Consider the following 27,226-nt stretch of genomic DNA (forward strand, 5'->3'; position numbering starts at 1 on the left):
AGACGCCCAGAAAATTGTTTCTTTTCCTTTTACAAACAGCATACCAAAGGCCTGACACCTTTTTATAGCATCAGTGTGACCTCCCTCACTTCCCTCCAGGAGTGACTTCATCCCTGAGCAATGCTGGGGGCTGTGGATACACCGAGCAGTGCATTAAAATGTAATATTCCATGGGATCTGATTTATGGGCTGTCACTTAGGGCACAGCATCGTGCATCTTAATTGGCTGCTCCTTTCCAGCTACTTGGTTGGTTTGGGAGATGAGAAATTCTGCACCCACCATAAATTTTCGTGGAAAGACAGGGCTTTGAAAGGCAAAGGAGTTAAAAATGGGAAAATCAAGCAGCCGGAGCTGCATCTCTAACAGTCTATCTGGGAAACCATGGGAATGTATCATAGGAAATAATTATGGTTTTTTCTCTGCCTGATTTACAAGTTCCAGGGATTTCCCTGATGGGATCAGCTCTATGAATCCATAGGAAAATCAAACCCACACCTTTGCAGCCCCAGGGAGCTCAGTGCCAGCAGAAGATCTCCAAAAGCTTCACAGTCACAGAGATTATTGGCTAATTACAAAAACCCACCACAGATCCACTGACAAACTTCTAAAAAGCTTCCAACTTTTGATTCGCCTCATGCCTGACAGGAAACATGTCACCTTCAGGGTATAAGAACCTCAAAACCCTTAAATCAGACAGAAATCCTGTGTGTGCTGGCAGTGTCCTCCTTGAGGAGACTTTAATCTTCTTCAGCCACATGGATTTTCAGTTAAAAACTATAGATTAGAAATTACAAACACTGGCTGGATCAAAGGGAGGTTTGTCCAACACGAGCAGAAAGGAGTTAATTGTACAGATGATTGGCCCACGAGGCAATTATAGAGCTGTTAATTACAGATTGGTACTCAAACCCCATTCCCAACCCATCCTGGGGGTAAATCTTACAGTTTGTGTTTTTCAGGACCTTTCAACCCTCATCCTTCCCAAGACACTCCAGAATTTTTCTGTATTGACACAAGTACAATGAGCTGGTGTGGAACCTGTCTGACACCACTGAGCCACACTTGGCTGAGACACTTTTTGGGGTAAAAACTGAGACACTTTTTGGGGTAAAACACCAGGAAATAGGAGTTTGGGTCAGACAAACACCCCAAAACCCTCAACTCACCACCACAGACCTTCCATTGGATTTTTCCAAGCCTTGCAGCACCCTGGCTGAGCTGGAGGTGTTTCTGTCTCTGCTCTGCAACATTGATTTCTCCCCAGCTTTATCCTTCTGCCTTGTCCAATGACTCCACACAACCCAAACATTTCTTTTCTATTGATTTAGTCTCTCTGTTGGACTATTTGATTTTTTTTTGTTTGGTTGCTTAATCCTTACAATATTGATATTTTTTTTTCAGGCTGGCTGCCAAATAAAACCTTTGGAGACACATGAAGTACATATTAAGAGTCTCATTGCCCAATAAATTAAAGGTACAAATTATACAACCAAATCTGATGAGCATGTCATTCCAGATGACACATTTTGGCACCGTGGTGCTTTACAGAAGAGACTTATATTCATTTATTCTTGTGTGGAATTTAAAATTCCAATCAGCAGAACCACAGAGGGGGATTATGTTACCTTGGACTTGAATTCAATTGTGTTTTTAATTCTATTAAAACTCCAGGCTTGCACAATAAAATAATTGTGTGTATTTGATTAGGATCTTAATGACATGTTTGCCTATTACTACAGCTGTTAAAAAACTTAAATAAGCTTTCCATCCCTTGGAAAATTCCAGGGAAGAAGATGGTATTTATAGCATTGAGCAGAAGTTTAAATACACAAGACACTAAAGGGAATAAGAACAATCCTGACACAAAGACATTTTCTCAGCATTTTGTCAGAGTCCAACTGAAAAAAACAGAAATCAACTGAATACAAACCAAAACTACACTTGACCTCTGAGATTGGTCAGTTTAATTAGCCCATTGAAAATGAAATGTTAATATCAGTTTGAGCAAACTCCAACTTCGCTGTGCCTGGAAACAGTCTGGGGAGGTGGCAGATCTGGAAGGTCCCTGCAGTGCTACACTTGGTGACAATAAATAGCTTTTGACCTGCCAGGCTGATCCCAAAGTGAGACTGCTCTTGTTTAGAGGTTATTATTAGCCCCAGAGGGTGTCTTGGGGCTCCTTAACTGCAGAGTTCTGCTCTTCAGCCCTGAGCTCTGCACATGGCTGCTTCCTATGCAAAATTCATGGGAAACAAGGGAGGAATTAACTCCTTTCTTTCATCACTTTGTGTCCATTTGAATGCTGCAGAAGTGCAAAATAAGGAAGCTCTCTGTGTGTTTGGAGGTCTGTGTGTGTGTGTGCATCCTGACATATAAGGGAGGAAATAACTAATATTAAAATATCTTAATTATTGATTAAAATAATATCAAAGTACTGCTTCAAGTCCTGGGATGCTGCAAACCTCATGGCAGCCTGGATAAAGACTAAAATTGGCTCAAGACTAAAACATGTGGCTGTAGAGGATTATTCTCTCTTCTGTCTTTAGAACACAAAGCTTTGGGCAAATCTAAGAGTTTACAAAAGCTGAGGAGGCAATTCCAGCACTGTTTAAAGTCTCCTCTGCCCCAGGCTCTGGGCATTGGAAAAACCATCCCTGCTGCAGGTAAAGCATCATTAGCTCTGTGCCTTGGGGACCCAAAGGTCTCCTACAGCCACAGCTCACATTCAGAGAAAGTTTAGTGAACACATCATCATTTTAAGATGAAATATTGAGTAGTGATTGCCAAAACTCAGTGTGGTGGTCAGATAAACATCCAAGACAAGGGCAGATGAATTGACAAAACCCAATCTCTAATTCCAGCAGAGTTCCAGAAAATGTAGCCTAAAAGTTAAGTCTTGTAGAAATGCTATGTTCACAGCAACTCTATCACCTCCTGCTCTCCTCTGACCTTCTCAGGTGAGCCCTCAATTCCTTTATTTCCATTCTAGTTTTAGAGACAGAGAATGAAAATCTAAATAAATGAACTTTGGATTTTCAAAGCTTAGCAAAGGTTCAGGGTCACTGTTGGTCTGTGTAGATACATCAGTCATTGAGCTTTAATAGCTCAGATTCTGTGGTACACAGAATTCTGCAGTATTTAAAGTCAGAGAAACCCAACAGACATAAATCCTCATCAAGTCAAACTCTCCTATTTTCTTTCTGCCACGCAGAGTTTTGCTCAAAGCATCCAAGATTTTGTTCATAATACAGTCTAAGCAAAGAAAATTGCTTCTTCCATCCCACTGTCTCTGCCAGATCTCCAGACTTGGAATTTTTAATTATCCCTTCTGTCAAATAAGTCACCAGAAATGTAAGGAAAGCTGTTCAAGAGCAGGTAATTCACAGAGCAAAGTCTTCAGTACCACAACTCAAAAATGAGTTTAAAACCAGCAAACCCCAACCAGAGTCAGTTTACAGCCAACAGCACAGTGGCTCAGAATAATGCAATAAATAAACTCCCCAAAAAATCACCCATTTTCCCCATCCCCAGAACAGAAAGGGAAGACCTGAAGACAAACAGGGTTTGAACAGCAAAACAACCTGGAGCACTCACACCAATTTTAAGGGGATTAAGTAAAGCTCTCTGCTCCAGAGACTTCAACAGAAACTTCCCCAGGTTGGAGGGATCCAGTACAAAAAGCAATTTAATTTCTTCCCTGGCATTTATAAGTAATAAAAGCAGCACAGGGCAGTTTCCAAAAACAACTGCAAGCTTTTGCAAGGGTATTTCTGGGATATATGGCTGGCATCCTCCTTTATCATTTATTTCCAAGCAGGGCTCTGTTCCTTTAGCTCCCAGCCTGCAAAAACAACTGCAACAAGTATTTTAAAGTATTATGACAAAAAGGTCCTTTGCAAGGCCAGGTTGGACAGGGCTTGGAGCAGCCTGGTCTGGTGGAAAGTGTTCTAGGATAAGCAGGAATTTACGTTTCCTTCCAACCCAAACCATTCTGGGATTCCGAAATTTTCATTCAAGTCCATATAGGATTTCTCACACAGAGCACAACCAGAAACTATTCCCTCCACCTGAACTAACAGCAATAGATTCATCTCTAATGTCCTCATCTTTTTTCCAGTGAGTTTTTAATGCAGCCATCACTGCCAATCTGGTCACCATGATTGCTGAGAATCCACTCCCATGATGAGAGGACTGTCCCATTAACCCCCCAACCCTCACAGAGGGAATGAAAGCAGCAGGATGGACCTAATCTCTCACCACCCAGATGTCTGATGGCTTTAACTGGCTTTAATTACAGTTTAATTACAGTTACAGTGAGCAATAGTTGAGATACTCTTTGGCTGGCAGATGTATTTATTCAGCTATTAACTATTAGAATTTAAATCTGTTCCATTTCACAGATTGCTGTGATGTTAGGAAGAATTAAGCATCCCATTAACAGCACCCAAAAGCAGGTGGATAACAAGGATGGCTACACTTGCAGCTACAATACCAGGAGTCCAGGATAAAGAAAATAGAAAACTTCTTACAGATGACCAGAGTGAAACTCTGCCTTTTGTTTCCCTGGTTCTTGACTGTCCTTTTGCAGTTGTTTTTGAGAACTCAGCCCTGTTGTGCTAAAACAGAGATGTTTCCTCTTTCAGAGCATTTCTATTTTAAGGCAGCAAAAGCCAAGGGTGCAGGACCAGAACTGCAAACTGAACTTGGATGTGTGAGAGAAGCAGTGATTTGCTGAGCAGTGCACAGAGGGTTCTGAGGGATGGAAAGGCAGCAAGAGGAGAACATCTGCCTCTGGTCTGGGTGGATCCTGTCCTGCAGGCAGCTCTCTGTCTCAGCCCAGGTCTGTGCCTGTGGGACAATTCCTCTTTTCCTGTCTTCAGACAGAAATCTGACCGTGCTGCTGGTTTAACTTCAGATGTGTTTATTCCAGCACTGCTGCTGGGGCAGATTTTCCAAGGCACTGCAAATCTGCTTAGCTCTGCTGTGCAGAGCAGCTCAGCCAGCACTGCCACTCCAAAATCCTGCCTGGGGTGAGCGATCTGACCAAGGAGTGTCCTTCACTGTGCTCCTCTGGCCTGGTGCCATCACCCAGGGGCTCCTGCAGCCCCTCTCAGGGAGCCAAGTGCCATTCCAGAAACTGCTGTGCTGTGCTTTGGAAATCAAAGTTCCTTGCAGAGTTTTGTGTGACAAACAGCAGAGGGGATTGCTGTGGTGTTGGTGAGCACAGACAGCTCTGGAGGACATCTGAGGGCTGGAGGATAACATCCTGCAGGAGAGGTCACCTTCCCACCCCTTGGACAGCCTGGGGCTGGTTCTATCAGCTCCTCTATTTTTGATAACAACCAACAGAGCCATCCAGAGAGAAACTGGAGCAGAAATGTGATTTAGCCCAAGTGAGACTTCTGAGACCTCAGGAAGAGGTGAACACAAGAAGAAGATGAGCTTTACCAGAAAAGCCACCTTTGGTGAATGTCCAGCTCTGTCCTTCTGCAGGACTCATGGGGAACATGCAAGACACCAAATCCATTTTTCCCCCTCTTTCAGATTCTGAACTGGTGCTGCCCTGGGCCTAAGAACCCACATGCATCTGTCAGAGACTGAAAATAGTTCATGCCTCAAACATTGATATAAAGGTTTATAAAGAAGCTACAATCAAAGAAGCCTCCCTGAAGACTGGGGCTTTGGACTGGGTCACCCAACAAAGTGCAGCTCTGGACCACCCACACATCAGCTCTGCCTCAGAGCACATGAAAAAGTTATATCTGGGCTATACAAGACAGGTAGCCCCCATTCATAATTCATTACATGCCAGCTAATGCCTGTTGTGGGGGAAAAAAACATTTGCAAGCATCTGGATGCTTAAACAAGCACCAGAGAAAGTTCATTAATATAGAAATTGGAGTTAATTAACTAACTGATGGTCTCCTGTCTTCCATTCACTTTAAAGGAATCCACATCCTTCCCTTGGTCTACTGACTGGCTTTATTCAGCTCCAGTTACTATATCAAAGTGATATATTCTGCTTACAAATTCAAGGCAAAGCCCATTTATCTATTACAGAAGGAGAATGGATTTACATTTAAATGGCTGTTCTTCATGTATCTAATAACTCAGTTGAGTAATCAAAGAAGTACAATCTAAGCAGGAGCCTCTCTGTGTTTTGCATTAATAAAGCCTCTAAGATTCCTCCACACATTCCTCCCAATTTATTCATTTCAGCAGAATGGGGAAGTTGTCTTTCCCCAGCTGCAATCAGCCAGTGAGGAGGTTAGCTGGGAATTACCAGGCTGCTTGCTTAGGCTTATGTTTCAGTTAAAAATTCAGGCTCGACAGGAGAGCAAGGAATTACCATGGTGCATGGACTTTCATTCCTGTAAAAAAGCAAATAAATAATGCTTCAAAGGTGTGAAGGGAATTTTGGCAACAGAACTGTGGCCACTGAGAGCAGCAGGTATTGTGAGTTCACTGCATTTGGGGAGAAATTGCAAGGACTGAGCTATCCTGATCCAAGCAAAACATTTGCAAAGTGAAACACACTTGGAACGGGAAAAAGCCGATAGGAAATAAAATTCAAAATTATGGTAATCAACTTTTTAATTCCTTTTCCTTGGGCTGCATTCAAATTATCTAAACATATGCAGAAAAATCTGTGTATGCATTAGAAAGCAAGTAACTACTGTTGATCCAAAACCATCTTCCCAATGAATTTGCCATTAAATTTTGGGCTACAGTGATTTCAATGGCAACTCAACCCCAAAAACCTGTCAAAATCCAAGTCAAAGATCAGCAGTAAGAAAGAAAATCCATCTGAATGGAGACACAGGAAATTCCACTCTCCCTCCCTCACTGATGATCAGTTTTCACTGCAGCACAGAGTTCCAGGAGCTGAAGAGGTCTAAGGAAGCATTGAAATGAGGAGGTTTGGAGCTCAGCACATCCCTGCTGCTGTCTGACTGCAGGGACTGAGCAGCTCTGCCATGTACACAGCAGATGGCTGAAATAAGGCTAATAAAGATACATTAATGTTTCTGTTGCCTTCCTTGTAAATAAGATTTCCCTGTGGGCTACTAATTTATTAGCCAGTTTCTCTACAGCTTCTGACCACGGATCACAGAGCTGTGGAGGAGATGTGGAAGTTTGCTGCACACATTCACCATCTTTCCTTTCCCACAGTAAAGGTTTTGCTCCAATATTCTGAATTCTGGGAGAAACTCTCCTCCTGGGTGCTGCAAACCTAACCAATGGTTTTGTTTGCTGCTGAGCTACCAGAAAGTTTAGATTTAGAAACAACCCTTGGATCATTTATTTATGGTTTTTTAGGTAACCAGCTCGAATTGAAGCATTTTCCCCAGGTCTCACTGCTGGCTGAATGCACAAGCAAAGCAATCAGATTAATCCTGTATCCCCTGTGTGCCTGGGAGGCAAGGATGCTCCTCATCCCCTGCAGCTCACCTGAGCTCTCCTGCACCTTCCACTGCCTAAATTCAAATTAGAGGTGTGAGGAGAGGAGAGGAGAGGAGAGGAGAGGAGAGGAGAGGAGAGGAGAGGAGAGGAGAGGAGAGGAGAGGGAGAGGAGAGGAGAGGAGAGGAGAGGAGAGGAGAGGAGAGGAGAGGAGAGGAGAGGAGAGGAGAGGAGAGGAGAGGAGAGGAGAGGAGAGAGGAGAGGAGAGGAGACTGCTGGAAATGCCTCCAACAAATGAAAACACGACGTGCTAAATAAAACCAGCTCCATTATCAGCTCTGCTTTCCACCTGCAATTACAGAGCATTTCAGCTGAATATTTTTTTCCTGGCAACCGAAACAGTTTCATTACAGCTTAAATATGTGACAAGGAAGCTGACTGCAGACTTGTGAAAAGCAATTATTTTGGACACTGATTACTTCCCATGCAGGCAGCAAAGGCTGTAACTGCAGAGAGCTGGGGAAGACCACAGCCATGGGTGAAGAACTGCAGTTAATTAATGGTGGGGGGTGAGCAGGGAGAGGGAAACTCCACAAAAACCCAGCTTAACATTCAAATTAATTAACACAAAATAACTTAATACGTTTAGTTTAAATGCAATTAATTTATAGGGGGAAAAAAAGCCAGCCTAGAGACAGATAGCTGGTGCATCTGGTGCAACAAGCAGAGCAACATCAAGTTCCCATAGCAACATGTTTGTTAGAAACAAGGCAAACATAGTTAGGGTGGTGTGGGTTTGGTTTCAATGCACCCGAGTGATGGGGGATGCACCAACAGGACTCAAAATATTGAAATGAAATACTGAAATAAAATATTGAAATGAAAACTTAAGGAGAGGTGTGAAAGCTCATTCTGTTTCCCCAGTCTGGGAGGGCATTGCAGTGAGATCTGAACTAAAGCTGGAAATGCAGTGCTGAGGTGGGTAATTGCAAAAGCACTGCATTGCATCAGTCTGGGACTCTGTCAGCCTGCTGGGCTCTGCACAGCTCAGCCCCAGCACTCCTGCATGCCACCCCTGCACAATGACAGAACTGCACTTCTGGCTGTGCCAAGGCAGCTCTGATGTGTGTGTGGAGCTTTGGAGATCCTTAAAATGACTTCATTCATTAGAAAGAGCCAAAAAGGCACCCCAAACCTGTCAGTCAGGGCTGTCATTTTGTTCTTTTGAATCAGTGAGTCATGCCTGATGATGTTTCAAAAACATGGAGGAATCCTGGCATACCTGAGCTCACACATTATCATTAATTATTATTATTGTTATTATTATTATTATTTTCCAAAGAAGGCTGCCTGTAGGTTTAGTCTCCCAAAGCCCTTGGCAGATGCTGTTCTCTCTGGCAGTGTTTAGCTCAGCACAGAGCCCCACAAGGCCTGAAGAATTTGCCCCAGTTGAGCAGGAGGTGCAAAACCAAGGGGAGATGCTCACAGAGATCCAGGAGGTCCACAAGCCACCCATGGCAGGTTGTTCTTCCCCCTGACATGAGCATTAAAACCAGTTCAGCTCAGAACTAGGAAAAAAAAAATTAAAAAAAAATCCTTAAGCGGCAAACTTGCATTGTACTTTCAGCTGGTTTCAGACAAGCAGAGATAAATTGGTGCTCTGACCTTTCCCAGGGGTGTGAGGCAGTGATTTCCTTCCCCTTTAAGGGCCATTCAGTGGATGTGACATTCAGCCAGGATCTTATTGACAAGTGAATATTCCCCACGCAATCCCCAATCCCAGCCTCTCATCTGCCATGCCTGCATCAGGGATAATGACAAACTCCACCAGCATTCAGCTCCTCCATAAAACCACTGCTGCACCTCTGGCATTCCAGCTGCATCAAGAATCTGCTCCTTCCCTCCCCAGCAGGACTCACTCAAAATCAGGTTTTAGAGGAAATTTCCATCCTTGTGCTGCACTCTCTCATTAATTATTCACCAACACCTTCCAACGGCAGCATTGATCACTAATTTGTAATTAAGGCTGACTGGTATTTCTCACTTAGAGCAGATGTTGGTACCCTTTGTGTCCCCCATCTCAAAGCACCAATCCTCTGAATATCTGGAGATTTTACCAGAATATTCAACACTTAGCTCACTGTGTGGGTTCTACACAAGTGTTGCTGTTTCTCGGCTGCCTGATTTCAGGAATGGATCAACACAAACTCCAAGATCAATGTTTCACTGAGCAAAACACAGTTGATTTGAAGTTGTTGGCATTGTTTCCTCTAATGGCTGTGATTATCTGCTGTGCAGAGGCTTCTCTACCCCATCGTTGGCTCTCTAGAGATGATACCATGGAAAGATAAAAGGCCAGAGGGTAATTATACAGCTTTTCATTTCCACTGATCTCAAAGCACTGAGTAAAACACAAAAATGCCTCCTACACACACCAGTCAGCTTCAGCTCTGAAGATTTACCTGGTAAACAGAGAAAGGATTGAGGTTTTAGAAATAAATTTGCCTGGTAAATAGAAAAAAAAATTTGAGTGCTTTTTCAAGGATTAATATTAGAAAACCTCTTTTACTCATCTGAAATATTTTGCTTTTAAGTTGGCTGTGGAGGCACCTGATAAATGATGAAGTCCCTCTTTAGGGAGGAACTCTCTCCCTGGGGAGATCCAAGTGCTACAACCGAAACCAGAAACTTCCAGAAGCATTAGAGTTTGGAATTCTCAGCCCCAGTGAACACAACACACAGGAAAGAGACACAACCCACTGTTTTCAGAAAAGAAAAATATCGTCTCCAGTTTCCCTGGCTCTATTCTTTAAAGTAGGATGTTTAGCAGGGTTTAGAACCTTAAATCATGCAGGGATTGATCACACAAATTCTGATCTCCATCCCCACCTCCCTCCCCACGTGTCCTGAGCTGCCAGACAGATTTAGATCCCCACCAGCAAATCCCATTTGAATTTCCAATCAGATGCAGTGCCAAAGTTCCTGCAGTTGCACCAGTTTCACATTAGAGCGTTCAAGCAGCTCTAATGTTGTGTGTGCTTCAGACATTTTTAGGGAGAAAGATGGAGTGAAAAGTAATGAAATTAAATACTTTGCTGCAGCTCTGAGCTGGATGCTTGAACAAGCTCCAAAATGTCAAAGGCTCTGTGTTGTCTGAAAGTAGGAAAAAAAAGACTTTTAAATAAACTCTGGAACTACCCAACTCACACGTCCTCCACCCAAAACAGAGGAAAATGAGTTTATGCTGCAATAGCCTCCAAAATGTTACAAAACAGAGGAAAAGGAGTTTCTGCTGAAATAGTCTCCAAAGTTTACAAGGCTCAGAGCTGTCTGGTCAGAAAGTTTTACGAGCACAGTGGCAGCCTTGGATGGGATACAGGAATATGGGATACAGGAATATGGCAAAGGATGAGCAGCTTCTGCTGGGCTGAGGGAATTGGGCAAAAACTGGGCAAATGTGCTGTGCCTGGAGTGTCTCTCCACCCACAGCTGAGGAGTTTTATACCCCCAACCTCTGAATATTTATGGCCCAAAGTGCAGCTGCTCTGGAGCCACCCTGTCTGCACTCTCTCACCCTAAAATCCCTCAGGATTCGTCCTCACGGGTTTTATTCATTCTTCAAAGAGGAGATGCCAATCAAAAAGTGAGTTGGTTTGTGTTGAACACCTGAGCAGTGTGAAACAGGTGTGTGAGGCACTGCTGACCCTGCAGTGACCCTCAGGACCTGAAAATCCCAATAATTCCATGAGCTGCAGGAGGGTTGGGGGAGCTGTGAACGTGGATTTCCCACACCTTGAGCAGCTGTGAGTGAATTATTGCAACAGCATGGGGAAGGATGGAGATGCACATCCCAAAGAGCAGCACCCAGATGGCAACAATCCCTGGAAATAAAGTGTATTTTTTTTCCCAGCACAGGTTACATCTCCAAGCATCTCGTATTCAGAGCATTGCTGGGAAAGCAGGAGTGGAAATCTCTCTGAGGAGAATAGCAAAACCTGATTTTCCATGACATTCAACAAATCCCATTTCTGCTGCCTTCCCTGGCACCCCACTGCTGGTGTTCCCATAACAACAGGAGATGCTCCACTGACCCTGCTGCCCAGCAAAGGGACACAGAGCTGCTGGAACACCTCCAGAACCTTCCAGGACAAGATTCTTACCCAAAAACCTCAGCCTGAGTCTTGAAATACACCCGCAATAACAGCCATTTGCATCCAATATCCATTCAAGGGGTTTTCATGGAAATGAAAATAAAAGGTGATAAAAACCTAACTAAAAATTTAGGTGCAAAGCTGAAGAAATAAAAAACCCAGGCTGGAAAACCTCCAAACCTAAAAGTATCTCTTTTATTTCTAGCCCTTAATTTCCCCTGAATCATGGTGTATTTTACATGTTTAATTCAATCAAGAACTTTTACAACTCTCTATATAATTTTCTATAGAGAATAATACAATAAACCAGTGAAGCATCAAGCCTTGGGACAGAGAAACATTAATCATGCCATGCAGGATGAGCTGCAGTGGTGAGACATCAGTGGGAAAAAAATACAGGATATTTGTAAAACAAATACAAACAACAAGAAAACCTATTTATTAAGTTAATTGGAAATTCAGCAAGGAATTTGCTCAGAGAAACTTGTTCTTCCATAAAGAATTGAGATTTCTTCCAAGGGCCAACATATATATACACCTTGACAAAAGGTCTGTCCAAACTGGTCATATGCCCACAGGCTGTGCAGTTAATTATGGATACATTTACTTAATTATTCATCCATTTATTAACCATGGCAGCCCCAGAAAACAAGGCAAACACTTCTCTTCAGACACATTACTCTCCACCATAACACAACAGCTCTGGAAACTCTGTGCTCATCACAGACTGAGTTCTGCTAATTGAAGGAAATTATGGCACCACAGGTGATACTTGGAAAACCTTCCACAGCACACACAGAAACAGCCCCTGAGGGCAGAATATTATGGGGGACACCTCTCAGGTCAGAAAATAAATGGGAAAATACATTTATCAGCTTTACAATCCCCTCTAGCACTGAGTGACTCCAGGGACTGAGGTTGTGACAAGAGGGGTTTCCAGTAAATGCCAATCCTTCCCCGTTTTGGCTGCAGTTTGTCACCAGGGCAGCTTGTTGTGGTTCCTCCCCGGGGGAATGTGACACCTCAGCAGTGACCTTTCAGCTGCCTGCACTCTGATTAGCTGTTTCTGGCACCAGAGGCTGTCACCTCCAGGGGACAGGACTGGACAGGTCTGAGGAGACCACTGAGCCACAAAAAAAATCATAATTGAGGTGATGCCTGGGACTACTGAAGGTTTAGACTTGTAAAGGGGGAAAAGAAATGGTGACATCAGCTGAAAATGGCACATGGAGCTTATTTCATAATAAGAAATGGCATAACTGCTTCTCAGGCTGTTTATGGAGAGAGGTGAGTGTGGAGAGAGGAGCTTGTGGTGCCAATAAACCCAGCAGGTCAGAGAAACACCAACTGCTCCCAGCTCTGCTCCAGGCTGATCCCACTGAGAGAATGATGTTTTACAAAGTCCTGGAGGCACAGGACAACAGGGAACAGCTCCAAACTGATGAAGGACAGGGATAAATGGGATATTGGGAAGGAATTTTGGCTGTAAGGGTGGTGAGGCTCTGGCACAGGTTGCTCAGAGAAGCTGTGCATCCCTGGAAGTGTCCAAGGCCAGGCTGGAGCAACCTGGGACAGTGAAAGGTGTCCCTGGATAGGATTTTAAAGTCCTTTCCAACCCAAATCACTCTGTGAATTATAGAAATTCACCTCTTGGAAGAGTGCTGCCTGTGGAGCTGTTCAGTTCAGCTCCTCTCTGCCCTGCCCCAGCAGACACCAAGGGCTCCTCACACACCTGGGTCACGTTTTCCCTCTGTCTGCACAGTGAAACAGAGTCTCTGCAGCCACCAAAGATGAGGAAAAACCTTCATTCCTCAGACATGCCATGTGCAAAATGGGAAAAAACAAATAACACTTCATCAAGAGCACTGCAATATTTATTAATGCCTCGTGGTGGTTGAGCTAATTAATAATCTAAGAGTTACCAAGAGCAATTCCCCAACAGGATTTAGCACTGAATTATGAGAGTAATTGTTCACCAGAACTTTATTGAGCTAAACCTCTCCTCCAGCAAGAACTTCCATGTGCAGCTTGCTCTAAACTTCATTCACAGAGTTATTTTGGGGTGAATTGTTTCTGACCTGGGTGTCTCCATGCTCCCTTGGGGTGCTGCAAGCAGCAGTGAGCAGGAATTTCATTTTCCTTGCACTTACCCATGGAGCAGAGACTTCTGTCATTGCCATGGTCACACTGTCCTGGCATCAATCCTGAGCATGCAGCAGCCAAAATCCTGCAGTGAGCACAGTCTGGGTGCTCCAGGCTGCTTTGAGATCATCTTCACTCACATGAAGCTGAATTAAATCAAACTGATGCAGCCCAGAAGAATTTTCAAGGTTGTCTGGGACATCAAATAAAACTTTTACGCAGGGCAGCTCTAGAAAAACTGACTGATGAGTTTGGATTCATCCCCAGAAGCATGAAGGGCCCTTGATGTGACTCTTGTAAGAGCTGCAGTTACCCAAAATACTTTCTATTTGCTTAAAATGCCACTTTTTTTTGTTTTTTACACAGAAAAACAGCAGATTGCAGTGCTATTGCTGAGAGAAGGATCATTTTTTCTTCTTTGGATTTTGCTGTTCACTTTGGGAGATTTCAACTCATATAACTAAGAAAATTCTCACAATGGAAAACACCATAAAGACAAAAGCTCTGATTTTCAAATATTTATTTTGGTTTTTCCCACCCCTGCAGGTGAGATCACCACTGCATCACCCTTACAGCTGAACATTTCTTGAGCTCAAATTCTCAGGACAAATTCGATTTACATCTAATCTGGCCTATTTGATCAACCAAACACTGCTGCTTGTAATCATCAAATCACATCAAATCAGCCCAATTACCCTGAAATGAACCTGGATCTGTGCAGATCAGCCAACCTGAGCCAGCTGTCATCTCAGGGAATCTGATTCCAGCCCTGGACCTGCCCCATCCAGCTTTGGGCTGCTGGGAGAGACTGGGGAGGAACTGGGCTGAGAGCTGGGTGGGTTTGGAGGAGGGATGGGGAGGGGATGGGGAGATGATGATGGGGAGATGGAGGATAGGGAAAGGGGGAGATGAGATGATGGAGGATGGGGAAAGTGAAGGGGAGATGGGATGATGGGGAAAGGGGGAGATGGAGGATGGATGATGGGGAAAGGGAAGGGGAGATGAGATGATGGGAAAGGGGAGGGAGGGGATGGATGGAAGGAAGGAAGGGATTGGAAGGGGATGGACAGGACATGGGGAGAGGGTGGAGGGGATGGGAGAGATGGAAGGGATGGACTGAGGGGATGCAGGGATGACCTGAAGCAAGCACAAATGAGAGAGAAGCAGCAGCAGCTCAGCCCTGGCTGGGGACAAAGGGAGCACAGAAATCCCCACACTCTCCTGCCCTGCCCTGGGCTTTGGGCACCACAGACACTCCGACAGCCCCAAACCCAGGCAAACGGGCTGGCAGGGAGCTCAGCTTTGCTGTGGACTCTGCCTCCCTCTCCTGGCCTCTTCCCAGCCATCCCATCAATCAGCCTCTGCAGGAGCAGAGCGAGAGCCGCACGGGATATTTGGGATTTCAGTGCCCAAACCCTGCAAATGAAGAGTGGAAAGCTGGAAAAACTCCCCATTGACTTCAGCCCCTGTGCTGAGGCTGCCAAACCCACACTTGCCATGGCCTGACACAGGGAAAGAGAAACAATCCACCCAAAACACCCCTAATCCCCCTTCAGATCACTCTGTATCAAAGCCCAGCAATTCCTACTCTGCTCCTCTTAAAAAAAAAAAAAAAATTAAAATCCCAGTCCCACTCTCCCATGAATCATTTTAGGATTTATTACAAAACGCTCTCCCCAAGGGAAAGAGGGGAACAAAAAGGCATCTAAGCCATGATTCCCTAATTCAGTCAAGGTGAATGAAAGCAGCAAAGCTGCAGTGGAACATTACTGAGCTCAGCGAGGGTTCCGCATAACAAAATCCCTCTCTCCACAGGGAAAATGCAGCTTTCCTGCAGTGCAAACAGCACTGGGCATTCCCAGGTAACTGGGGCCAGCTGGGGTGGAAAAACTGAAAGGGAAGGAGGAAAAAGGAAAAAAAAAAACCAACTAAAACCACTGTTCAATTCCCAAGGCAAAGCAGCAGCTCCAGCAATGGGGATAAAGCCTAAATATGTGATTAATGCTTGGCAATAGATGTAGCTGGAATACAGTAACATGCTAAGATCAATAGGATAATTAGCATTAGATGTAATTAGATCCACGCAGTTGGATTCTGGAGGAGCTAATTTGTATTTTAAACTTTCTTGTGTGCTTTTTGCCATCAAAGCTGGAGATTGTGTTGACTTTGGTTTTTTCCCCACATGGTGAACATTAAAATATTAAATGGTAGGAAGACCCTCATGAAATGCTGGCACTAATTCCATCCATCTCTGATTCTAAGGAATATCAAATTTTAACTAAAATGCAGAATTTCATGGGAAAAAAAACCCCAAACAACTCACTTCTGAAATGCTTTCTCTGGGGTTCCCACATGTGTATAATAAATCTTCACAGGAGTTAATCCCATTTAAACAACTGTGAATGTTAAATTACCCTTCTAGTTCATTTACAGTCTGCCTTGAAGATAAAAGCTTTCTTTTTATCTGCAAAAAGCAGCATTTTGCTGTTTACAGGAAACAAATCCCACCTTACCAGTTTGAGTAGCTGCAATTTATCATTTGATGTGTTTGCTGCACTTAACACACTATTTACCAAAGCCCTGAATTTTGGGAAGGAATCTCAGCTTTCAATTAAAAATTTGAGCTAAGAAATAGAGGACATCCAGAAACACAAATCCTAGCACAATCAATCTTTTTCCTATATATATAATTTTTTTTTAAAGCAACCAACTCAGCTGGGGCTGCCCATCCCAGTAACCTGACAAATCCATGGGAATTTCTGTTGTTGGATTATTGTTATTCAAGTCACTGTGTTATTGGCATCTTAAACACACAACGAATTGATAGTGAAAAACAAACTGCTCTCAGGTCTGTGATAGACCACTGGAAACGAGCTCCCTAAGGTGAAAAAAAAATATTTTAAAAGGGAAAGAAAAAGGAAAAAATAATGGGGGAAAAATGGGGGTGGAGAGGAAAAAAGTTGTATGTTTCTTGGAGAATATTTGTGCTCTCTTGGCATACATTTTAAGAAACAGGGGTTTTTTGGTTTTTTTTTGTTTTATTTGTTTAGGGTTTTTTTTTTGTTTTGGGGTTTTTTGTGGGTTTTTTTTGTTGTTGTTGTTTGTTTGGGTTTTTTCCTTTTTTTTTTTTTTTTTTTAATTGCCCAAACCCTTTTACTTCAAGCCAGATGCTCGATGGGAATTCAGGATGCAGGAGGAGCTGCTTCCCCGCAGCAGCAGGAGACAGCCAGCAGCAGCCACAGGAGGTCAGCACCACAGCACAAGGATTTCTGGGGAAAACAGAAATCAGCTTTGCTAGAAAACCAGTTATTCAGGCTGTGGGAATTGGTACAGCAAGGCACAGATTGATGCAGAGCTGTGCCCAAGAGAGGTTGGGTTATTTAGTGAGAATTTTAATTCCTACCATTTAATATTTTAATGTTCACCATGTGGGGGGAAAACACAGTCATGGATAAAGGTGGTTTTTGAGAATCCTTTGCCATCGTTATTTGCCCATGGGGGGAAATCAGAGGGAGAATCTCCAATCCTTCACCTCAACCTTGTTCAGCTGATTTCCCAATTAAACTCATGGTGACCTGGATATGTTCCAGTAAAATACTTTCAGTATTTCATACCAGAATTTAGGAAAAATATCCATTTACACGACTCTCAAAAATCCCCACCTACCATAAAACAGGATAAAGCTAAAGCAAAGGCAAATACTTCATGTCTTTCATCTCCTTTTCCTTTCTATTAATGCACAGCCATTAAAATTGCCTCCAAGACCTCCAAAGAAAGAATAATAACTAATTCCTGTTTGTGTAGCTGCAAATCTAATCACAGGCCTGTTTTCAGTTCATTATTTTGGTGTCATAAAACCACGAGGGTTGCAACTGCAAGGAATTATTACATCCATCTAGTTTGCTGTGAGCAGTGCTGACAAAACCAAATGAGTCCATCAGGAGGGCAGATGAGCACTGCCCATAATTGAATCAGGAGTAAATCAGTTCACAAGTGCTTCATTCATACACAGATGCTGAAATAACTGAGTCTGTTGAGATGACAGGGAACAATTCATATTTAAGTTGTGCAAAAAATATTGTTCAATATTTTCTCTGCTTTTGGTTTGGGTGGTTTTTGTCAGATACTTGGTGGCTCAGTGGTTTTAACATTCAGGGAAAGCTTTTGCTTGTTGTTTGAAGAGTCACCTCCTCCTGCTGTGCATTATCTAAATAGCTAGAGGTAAATATACATCATTTCACATTTAATAGCACATCCATGGTCTCCCCTCAGTGGCTGGGCTGGTTTTAAACACATCAATCCCACCTGAATGGGACAAAGGATCCTGGGTGGGTGACAGAGGAGCTGCAGATCCACAGCTCAGAGCAGCTCAGCTCCAAGTGCTGCAGCTTTGATCAGAGCTCATGGGAATAAAACACCACATTCTCCAAGGAAATGGGAATTCAGTTCCAGTCCAAAGCCAGCTTCACCATCTCTTCAATCCCCACACTCCCCACGTCCTCATTTTTGGAAAACACTGTTTTTTCTCCCATTCCAAGCAGGCACAGTCCATCCCCCTCAGGATTATTTAGCCACCAGAAACACCCAAACTCTGCTGTAAGACATTCCTGCCCCACTGCAGTTCCCAGCAGCTCTTCCAGCCTGAAATAAGCCAAAGCAGGAAGTCCTCTCAGGATAACAAACCCTCCAAGCTGTCCCACCCCTCTTTCCTCACTGAAATGTGACCTCCCTGGTTCTCTCAAGCACTTCAAATTAATATTTATGGAGAATTAGCAAGTCTGTGCTACCTCTGCCCTGCAGGGCCCAGTGAAGCTCCCAGGTCACCTGAGGTTCCCCAAGCAAACAACAACAGCACAAAATCCATGTGATGAAAAGGAGAACATTGTAGAGCAATAAAAGCTACAGACAGCAAGGGAACTCCATCCAGTTTTCCTCCTGGGAGCTCAGTCATACCTAATGAAGTGGAGAGAGGGAGATAAATGTCACTTCTTTTTATCCCTAAGAGCAGCTCGTTCCACTGGGTGGAGGAGAAAAATATTAGTGATGTTGCCATTTCATTTCTGTGACCCCCAAACCTGCTCAGCTCAGGCAGGAGCACATCACCTGTCAAGGAGGATTTTTACCCATTGCTTTTCAGGGAAGAGGTAAATGATGTTTCCTCCCAGTGCTGGAGTTGGCCCTGGAGAGAATCAGATTATCCTCTTCTCTAAAACACAAAACTCCAGGGGCTTCTGGAGCAGTTTGTTTCTGATCCATTTGCCTGAGATGACAAGAAATGCGTTTGGTTTTGACAAAAATGACACCTCTTTCTACACCAACACGCTGCAGGTGATTCAGCCTGGCAGGATCATGCAAGGAAAGTTGGCAGGGATTGTTTTCCTGCACATTCTCAGGCACCACAGTGGTGGGCAGAGATTTGTGTGTTTGCTTTTGAGCTGCTGAAGTCTGACAACAGCAGCATGAAAACCCAGAGCACAGCTCCACTCAGGGAACAGAAACCTTCAAAAACAGTCAGGTTTAGTAAAAGGAAAAAAACCCAACAATTCTACCCCTGCCACGAAATCTGACAAAACAAAATAGCTGTCAGCTCTGTGATTCTGCAGTCAGTGATTTTCTCTTCCAGGTGTCTGCAGGGCTGGCAGGCAGCACAACAGCCTGGGGTGCTGCATTGTAGTGACAGGACAAAAGTAATGAGCTCCAACTGAGAAGGGGAAATTTAGGTTGAATATACAGAGGAATTCTTCCTGTGAGGGTGGGGAGGCCCTGGGAGAGAATTCCCAGAGAGCTGTGGCTGCCCCTGGATCCCTGGCAGTGTCCAAGGCCAGGCTGGACAGGGCTTGGAGCAACCTGGGACAGCAGAAGTCCCTGCCATGGCAGGGGTGGAACAAGATGAGCTTTAATGTCCTTTCCAACCTGAGCCATTCCATGACTCTGATGACCACAAGTCAGTGATTCCCCACCCAGGAGCACCAGACTCTTGGGAATTACCAAATCCATCTCACGTCACCCACCTGATCCCTGCTCTGCTTTCTTATGTTCCCCAAACCACTCAGTCTAACCCGAGGCACAGTAGTTAAGCCAGGCTGCTGCAGTCGTGTTTGAAAACATCCCCACAGCCCCTCTGCTCCTGGCAGAGCAAATCAAACAGCTTGTTACCATGAAAGATTTATCACTGCCTAATGCACGGAGGAAACCTGATGCTGCAAGAGCCAGGGGACATTCCCAGCCCTGACTCCATGTGGCTCAAACCAACCAAGCCCAGCAGGTTTTGTGCTGTTTGCTGCTGCTGACCATGGGAGGCATCAAGAGCTGTCACTAAAGCTTTGCTCTGATGCCCTGGAGCTGCAGGCTGAGCTCACCAAGTGGTGCTGTTTAGGAAAGGCAGGAGCAGAAATGACCAGAGTTTTGGGATTAACCCATCTCTGGAAGTGCCCAAGGCCAGGTTGGACAGGGATGGAGCAGAAATGACCATGGTTTTGGGATTAATCCATCCCTGGAAGTGCCCAAGGCCAGGCTGGACAGGGATGGAGCAATCTGGGATAGTGGGAGGTGTCCTGAGCATGGCAGGGGTGAAGAACAAGGTGGGTTTTAGGATCACTTTGAGCCCAAACCACTCTGGGGTTCTGTGCAACCTCCCTCAGTGCCCCAAGGGCACTGCTAGACTCAGCTTTTGGGAAGAAAGTGAAACTGCAACACCTCTGCTCTGTCTCAGCTCCAGGGAAAGGTTAGAAACCAGATCCTGTTGGGTTGCTGTTTTGTTAAATCATGGAAAAATGCACCAGGGACTGAGAGCACATATATGAGAGTACAAATGGTAAGTGTTCCTCTCAGCCTCAGTTTGAAGGTCAGAGATTTCCTTTAACATCTTATCAGAGGCTGAAATTGTCCCATAAATCACTTCATTCAGATCCAACACCCATCAGATTTGAACTCTGCTTCAAGGAGCACAGCTCTGCAGCAAACTTTCACCCAAGTCAGGGGGCACAGAGCAGATATTTTCTAAATATTATTTTATTTGTTTAAAAACTATATTCAAGCACCAGATGAAGGAATCCTATGTTGCACATTCCATGCTCTGTTTGCAAAATAAAATCTTTGCAAAAGGTGCCAGAGCAGATGAGATTCTGGGGATTTCACACTCTTTGACAAATATTCTGCTTAGGTAATAAGCAACTTCACCTCACATTCCCCTTGAGAGGAACTTGATCAAGAGCTAAACAGCAAATGTAGGGAAGGAAAGGCAAAAGCTTTGAGCCACAGGAGATTCATTTCCATAGAACTCCTAAGAATTTATCATGTCCTGAATTTTCTATGCATAGCCAAACCAAAGTCACATCCATTTGGGAAGAAGCCACCAGAATGGGATACAGAATTCACATACTGGATAATACACATGTAATGCAAAGATAATAGGGAAGAGATTCACTGCAAAATCCTAAAGTCTGGATGATTTTCAAATTACTTTCTTGTTCATTCTGGTCATGTCTTGAATTAAGTTCCTTATTTCATAACCAATGGAAAATTAACTGGCAAGATATAAAGAAAAAACATTGGGAGCCTAACAAATCAGCAGCATCTGAGAGCCAAGGAATTGATGGAAAATGAAAATTAATCTAATGGAGCAGTGAGTCAGAGAATAATGCATGGCAGTAAGTCCAGAAAACTGCATTATGCCAAACAAATTGCTTGGAATTTGCCCATGTTTAAAATAAATGGTTTCTCGACTAAGCCTAATTCTTCCAGAGAATGCTCAGCTCTCCTGGAGATCAGATCTCTCTCCATATATTCAATATTTCATGGGAGAGCAGGCTGGAAATACCCTTCAAATTCTTAGTCACCATCATTTTTAACTTTAGTTGTGACAATCATAAATATTTCAGACTTCTTTTTGGTTTTTTTCTTTCTAAAACGAACAACTAGAGCCTTTCATTTGTGTATTAGCAAAATTTATAGCACAAAGCTGTGCCAGATTCAAATCTGTGCTTCAAGCAAGATCCTCCAGCACTGCCTGGCAGGCAGGGATTTCTTCTGGGATCAGAAGATTTAGGATGGGGCTGTGAAGCCAAACTTTTTCCCAATTATTTCTTTTGGAAATCACCAGCATTGTAGTTGGGCTGGAAAAGGCAAAATCTCCCACCCTGCATGGCTTGCCAGTGAAACAGAAACTTTATTCCCCGAGTGATCCCAGCAGGAATTACAGCTCCCAGTGGGAATTACAGTCCCTCTAAGGTGGCAATGTCCCCAGGTGACACTGACAGATCTTCCATGCATCAGCCCAATTTAATGCCTGCAACAGCAAGGGTCTGCTGCCTCGGGAAATTGGAGTTTTGTCAGTGAACTCCTAGCTGGGAGCTCAGGCAGCTGCAGCCTCCTCATCCCCACTGCTCACTGTGCTCAGGGAGATAAACACCCAGGGGATCCCCAGGAACAAACCCCAGCAAACAGAATTATGGAGATGTAGCAAACTGGTGAGGTGAGGGGAAACAGCTGAATAAAATAGGAAAGGAGAAAAATAACTTATATCCCAGCAAACAGAATTTTGGAGATGCAAATTGGTGAGGTAAGGGGCAAGAGCTGAATAAAACAGGAAGGCAGAAAAATAACTTTCCAACTTCCATGAGCAAATGCTGCTGCAGAGGTTAAATGAAGAGCAAGGATTTGTGCAAAGGGCAGCTCTGGAGCAGAGCTCTGCTGTGCCAACACACTGATATGGTGATTATTGAAATCTCCATAAGTTATGCAGGAATAATCAGCCAGTCATGCAGAATCAGCTGCACAAACCCCCCAGCTTTTCAGTTGTTCCATCAGTGGGGATGAGGTGCAGCTGGCAGGGAAAAGTTGACTTCCAAACATTCAGTATTTGGTTTTCAGAGCAAGTTGCTGAAGAGCAGCAGGGGGAGAAGGGGGCAGGTTTGGAGAGGAGCATCACTTGCTGGTTTGAAATCGTGATGGTTTCTCCATCAAGAGCAGAAAACACCACACACAACCCAAGGCACACTTTGCAAGCAGAGCCCAAATCTTCTCACAGCTGCTTTGGAGGAGAAATGTCCTGACAGCAAAGGCAGGAGCTCTAAAACCACGAGGTGCTTGCAGGTGGCACATCAAAGTGTGCTGGCAGGTCTGTGATCTATCTGGAGCTCAGCAACTCTCCAGGCACTAAATCTGACATTTAATCAAGCCAGCACCTTTATCATCCAAGCACATGCCAGGGTTGGTAAGGATCCCAAATGTCACCAATGACTATGGAGTGGCACTGGGTGTTTACAAATCTTTCTGGGGAGGTTTGGACTGTTTGGGGCAGAACTTGGCTGCTCAGAGGTTGTTGTTGTGGGGAATCACAGGGCCAGGTGTGGTTTTGGGGTTTGTAAAGCATTTGCACAGCCCTAGTGGACATTGAGACCTTTTGTGGTTCTGTCCCAAAGGTCAGCTCAGTGGCACAGGACACAGGTGAGGAACCAGAGCTTGGTGTCCCAAATCTGTACCCATCCCTCTTCCTTAGAGCATCCTCCCTGCCCACACTCCCATCCCCAGACATTTCAGCTGAAATTCTGCTTTCAGAGGTGCTCAGTGTGTATTGTCATTGCTGTGAGGATAGAAAAATTCCTATAAACACACTTGATCCACTGAAATCCCTTTGGATGTCACTGACAGCCATGGCAGCCACCCTTACACTGCATCTCACCTTCTACCTGAGAAAACAGCTAGAAAATCCTCCCAGGATGATCCACCAGAGGGAGGAAAACCTCCTGGTTGAATCCCTAAGGTGGGATTTGAAAGCCCAGGAGCCCTAGGTTGCCTCTTGGGCATTTCCCTCTAAGAAAGTGAAAGGAAAACAAACCAAACTGAAATTACCACTCATGTTTTGGTCCTGCTAATCTGGGGAACAAACTGCTCACCCAGAAGCAGAGCTTTCTCCATCTTTTCTTTGAGTAAGATCTGACACAATGGGTGCACAGCCTTTGGACTGATCCCAGGACATGGAATTGGGAAGTTTACTACCAAACCCTCTTGAAAATCTGCCTGGCATTTTCTTGGAGGCAGCAGCATGATCTCAGCCTTGATGAACTGAGCAGCTGTCAGCTAATTAGTCCCCTAATGAGTCATCCTCTTAGCTCTACCTGTGAAAGGATGAGAGGCAGAGCAGAAGTCCCACAGACATCTGCAGGAAACTCTGATATGTAATATTTCTAATTTCACCACATAAGTAGAACCATACAACCCAAACATCATTAGTTACAGAATTGGCTAAGAGAAGAGAGAGAAAGGAGAAGGAAAAAGGATGGGATGCTTTGCAGGACAAATTTGCCAAATACCTGCATCAGAACAAACAGGAATAGGAAAATACCAGCAGATCTGGGTAAAAAAAGCCCTAAAAATTCAGAGCAAGTGTTGTTATGGCATCACTGCAGAATCCCAGGTTCCTCCACAGCTCTAAGTAAACAAACCCATCCTTCCTCAGAGCTACCTGTCAGCAAGGGTAGGAAAAGGGGAGTAAATCCTGTAAAATCCCTGACTGAATCTGTTAAACTGGGGATTCAGGTGTGGAGCAGAGTGAGAGCTCAGCTCTGGGGCACTCAGGGATTGCTGCTTCAGAGCACCTGGGAGGAGCAAGGGGCAAACATGGAAAATCAGGGGTTAATCATCTTACACACCACCTACTTGTCCTTCGATAAGGAATAACCAGGCCCAGCTGGAGAGAGTTAGAAATGTCAGAAAACACCTGGGAAAAGGAGCAGAACCTCCAGGTGATACAATAACACAAACAGCCAGGAAAAACCATGGAAAAAACCCACTTTGTCCTTCACAGAGCTGAATACCAAAGCAGAGCTCCACATGCTGCAGCAATCACCTTCCAAAACAGCAAATCAACCTCCACTTGGAATGCCATTGTTTGGAAATGCAAAAGTCCCCACACGTGTTGTTTTCCCACCCAAACTAACTTCCACCAGCAGGGAAAGAGCAGTTTATTCCAGTCCATGTCACCCCAAACCCACACAGTCACCCCAACTCTTCTCCTGTTTGTAAACAATTGGGCACAAAGCTTTTGGGTGCTTTCAGGGGTAGCTGAGTCAGGTGAGCAATGCAAAAGGAGTCAACCCAATTTTCACTTTGGAAAATACCAAATTTTAGGGAGGAACTTGGGAAATAGAATAAGGAAGGGACAGCGAGGACATTGGAAAGCAGGAGGGAAATAAACCTTGCAAACAATGTGATATTCCTCTCTTACCTGCTTCCATGAGCTGGCACTGCTGCCCAAAAACTTGGGAGAAGGTAACAGGCCCTGCAGCAGGGCTGGAGGTCACCGGAGAGGAGTCCATGGCTTCCCTGGAGTCCTGAGTGTTAGTCATGGAGCAGAGCCCGGAGCTCAGACACCTCCTGTCCCCTCAGAGAGCCCTGGGAGGGATGGTGGAGCTTCTTCCCGAGATCCCAGGGTGCTCCTTGCCCTCTTTTCAAGGGAGGGGAGCAACACACATGTTTTCAGTTGAGTCTCATCAGCGTTTTCATTGAGAAAAATCAAAGTGCTGTGCTTCTCCCAGGAGCTTCTTGTTCCTCCTGGGCAGGTCTGGTGGCTTCAGGCACAACTCAGCACCAGGCACTGAGCATTGGCCATCCTGGGGAACCTGCCATGGTCACAGCAAAGTCACCAGGCTCTTTTCTTCTCCCGAAATGCCCAAACCCGGCGGCTACCGTGTCGGTGAGCTCAGGCACATCTCCTCCGGGCTCACGGGAGTTTTCCCTGGCCGGGATGCGCAGCTGTGTCCTTCCAGCCCAGCCAGGGCACCGGGGATGCTGGAGAACCGGCAAGATCCTTCTCAGGAGGTCACCGGAGGCTCCAGCGCAGGCAGCCGCGGGCGGCACGGGCAGGCTGAGCTCGGGGGGCTCCCGGCATCCCCCCAGCCGCTGTCCCTTCCCTACAGCCCTGTCCCCCCTTCCCCCAGGCTCACCGGCGAGGGGAGGAGACTGGAGGCACGTTAGGTAACACGCTGTGCCCTGCTGCAGTGCTGCCCGGCCCTCCTCCCTCCTCCTCTGCCCGGCTGCAGCGGCTGCTCCCGGAGCGCCCGGCGGGGCTGGCTCGGGCAGGGAGCAGCGAGCAGCCAGCCTGGATCCTCTCCCGGCTGAGTAACCCCTTCCCGGCTGCCTTAACCCCCTCCTGGCTGATTAACCCTTTCCCGGCTGCCTTAACCCCCTCCCGGCTGGTTAACCCCCTCCCACCCGCCAGGATGCTCCAGGGAAAAGGGAAATTTCCTCTCGAGGATTTCCTCCCAAGCCTGCCCGCGGTTCTGCATCCCGCAGGGCTGCCTGGCTGCGATTCCTTCAGCGTTAGCACCAGCCAGGGCTGTTTCCAGGGAAAAGGGGCCAGGAGTTAACCGGCAGCAAAGTCTGACAGCGCTGATTCATCTTTATTTGAAAAACTCCCTCTGCCAAAGCAAAGGATGCTGACTCCGGGAGCTCGGCAGGAATTTGTCCTCCGTGAGTCATCAGAGGCTTTTTTGGGAAGTCTGCTAGGAAGAAACGTTAGCGCATGGCTGGGAAAACACAGTGTGACCCAGGTGGAGATTAGGAACTGTCAGATTACAGCAGCTGAGAGCCCAGGGCAGAGGATGAGAGGTACCTGCGGGTACAACCAAACCCGGGAGGGCAGGAGGATGATCTCAGCCCTTCCTGCAGCCAAAGGAGGCAGGGAGAGGCTGAGGAATACCTGGAAAATTCCGAGCAGTGGGAATTGAAGTCACATCTCGTGGTGTGTGCTGCAGCAGCTCCTGGGGCAGCATTGCTGAGCAGGGTGAGCACCGGGCTGGAGCTGAGCACAAAACCCCAGCTGGGCTGGTTTATTGTATCTGCTAGCTCAGATTTACACCAATTTAAGGAAGAAATGTTTTCCAGTGAGGGTGGTGAGGCCCTGGCACAGGAGGCCCAGAGAAGCTGTGGCTGCTCCATCCCTGCAAACATTCAAGGTCAGGCTGCATGGGGCTGTGAGCAATCTGATGAAGCTGGAGATATCTCTGCCCATGGCAGCAGGTTGGACTGGGTGCCCTTTAAAGCATCCTTTAACAGGTCAAGGATTCTATGATTTAGATGATTTTAGGCTCAGATTATCTATGGCAGAGTCCAAGCAAACCAGAGACTTCTTTGCCTGTTTATTTCACCAAAGACACAAAAGGAGCAATTTCTGCCCTCACAGGAATGAGGAATTCGACTTGACCTTCTTGTCTATCACATGGAGGAGAGCAAAAATTGGCCCATTTGGTCCATATGACTTCAACATTCAGATATTTATTCCCGTGGCTAGTTTCTTCCTCCCAAACTGTGCCCATTGCTCTCTCTGATCACATCCCAGGAAATCCTCCCAGAGCTGTTTGGTAACTTGTCTGCAAAATCCAGTGCAGAGCTTCATCCAGCTCTGAACTATTAAAGCATAATTTGGGGGAGGAAAAAGAAAAAAGAGAAAAAAACCCCAAACAACTATGCAAGAGGCTACCTGCAAGTCCTTTTTCTCTATTTCCTTGCAAAACTTTTCCAACTTCAAGG

At 45.2% G+C, this 27,226-nt stretch overlaps 1 protein-coding gene across 1 annotated transcript in view; it reads right to left on the bottom strand.

Moving 5' to 3' along the window:
• The window catches only part of KAZN (kazrin, periplakin interacting protein), a 195,829-nt gene extending 170,175 nt beyond the window's left edge, over window positions 1-25,654 (bottom strand). The window contains exon 1 of the mRNA XM_085079986.1: window positions 24,924-25,654. Coding sequence (XP_084936112.1) covers window positions 24,924-25,044 — 121 coding nt within the window. The 5' untranslated portion in view covers window positions 25,045-25,654. The remainder of the gene's footprint in view (window positions 1-24,923) is intronic.
• Window positions 25,655-27,226: the final 1,572 nt, after the last annotated feature.

The sequence above is a fragment of the Lichenostomus cassidix genome, chromosome 21, assembly GCF_008360975.1.
Source record: "Lichenostomus cassidix isolate B80296 chromosome 21, HeHo_3.0, whole genome shotgun sequence".
Classification (NCBI taxonomy): domain Eukaryota; kingdom Metazoa; phylum Chordata; class Aves; order Passeriformes; family Meliphagidae; genus Lichenostomus; species Lichenostomus cassidix.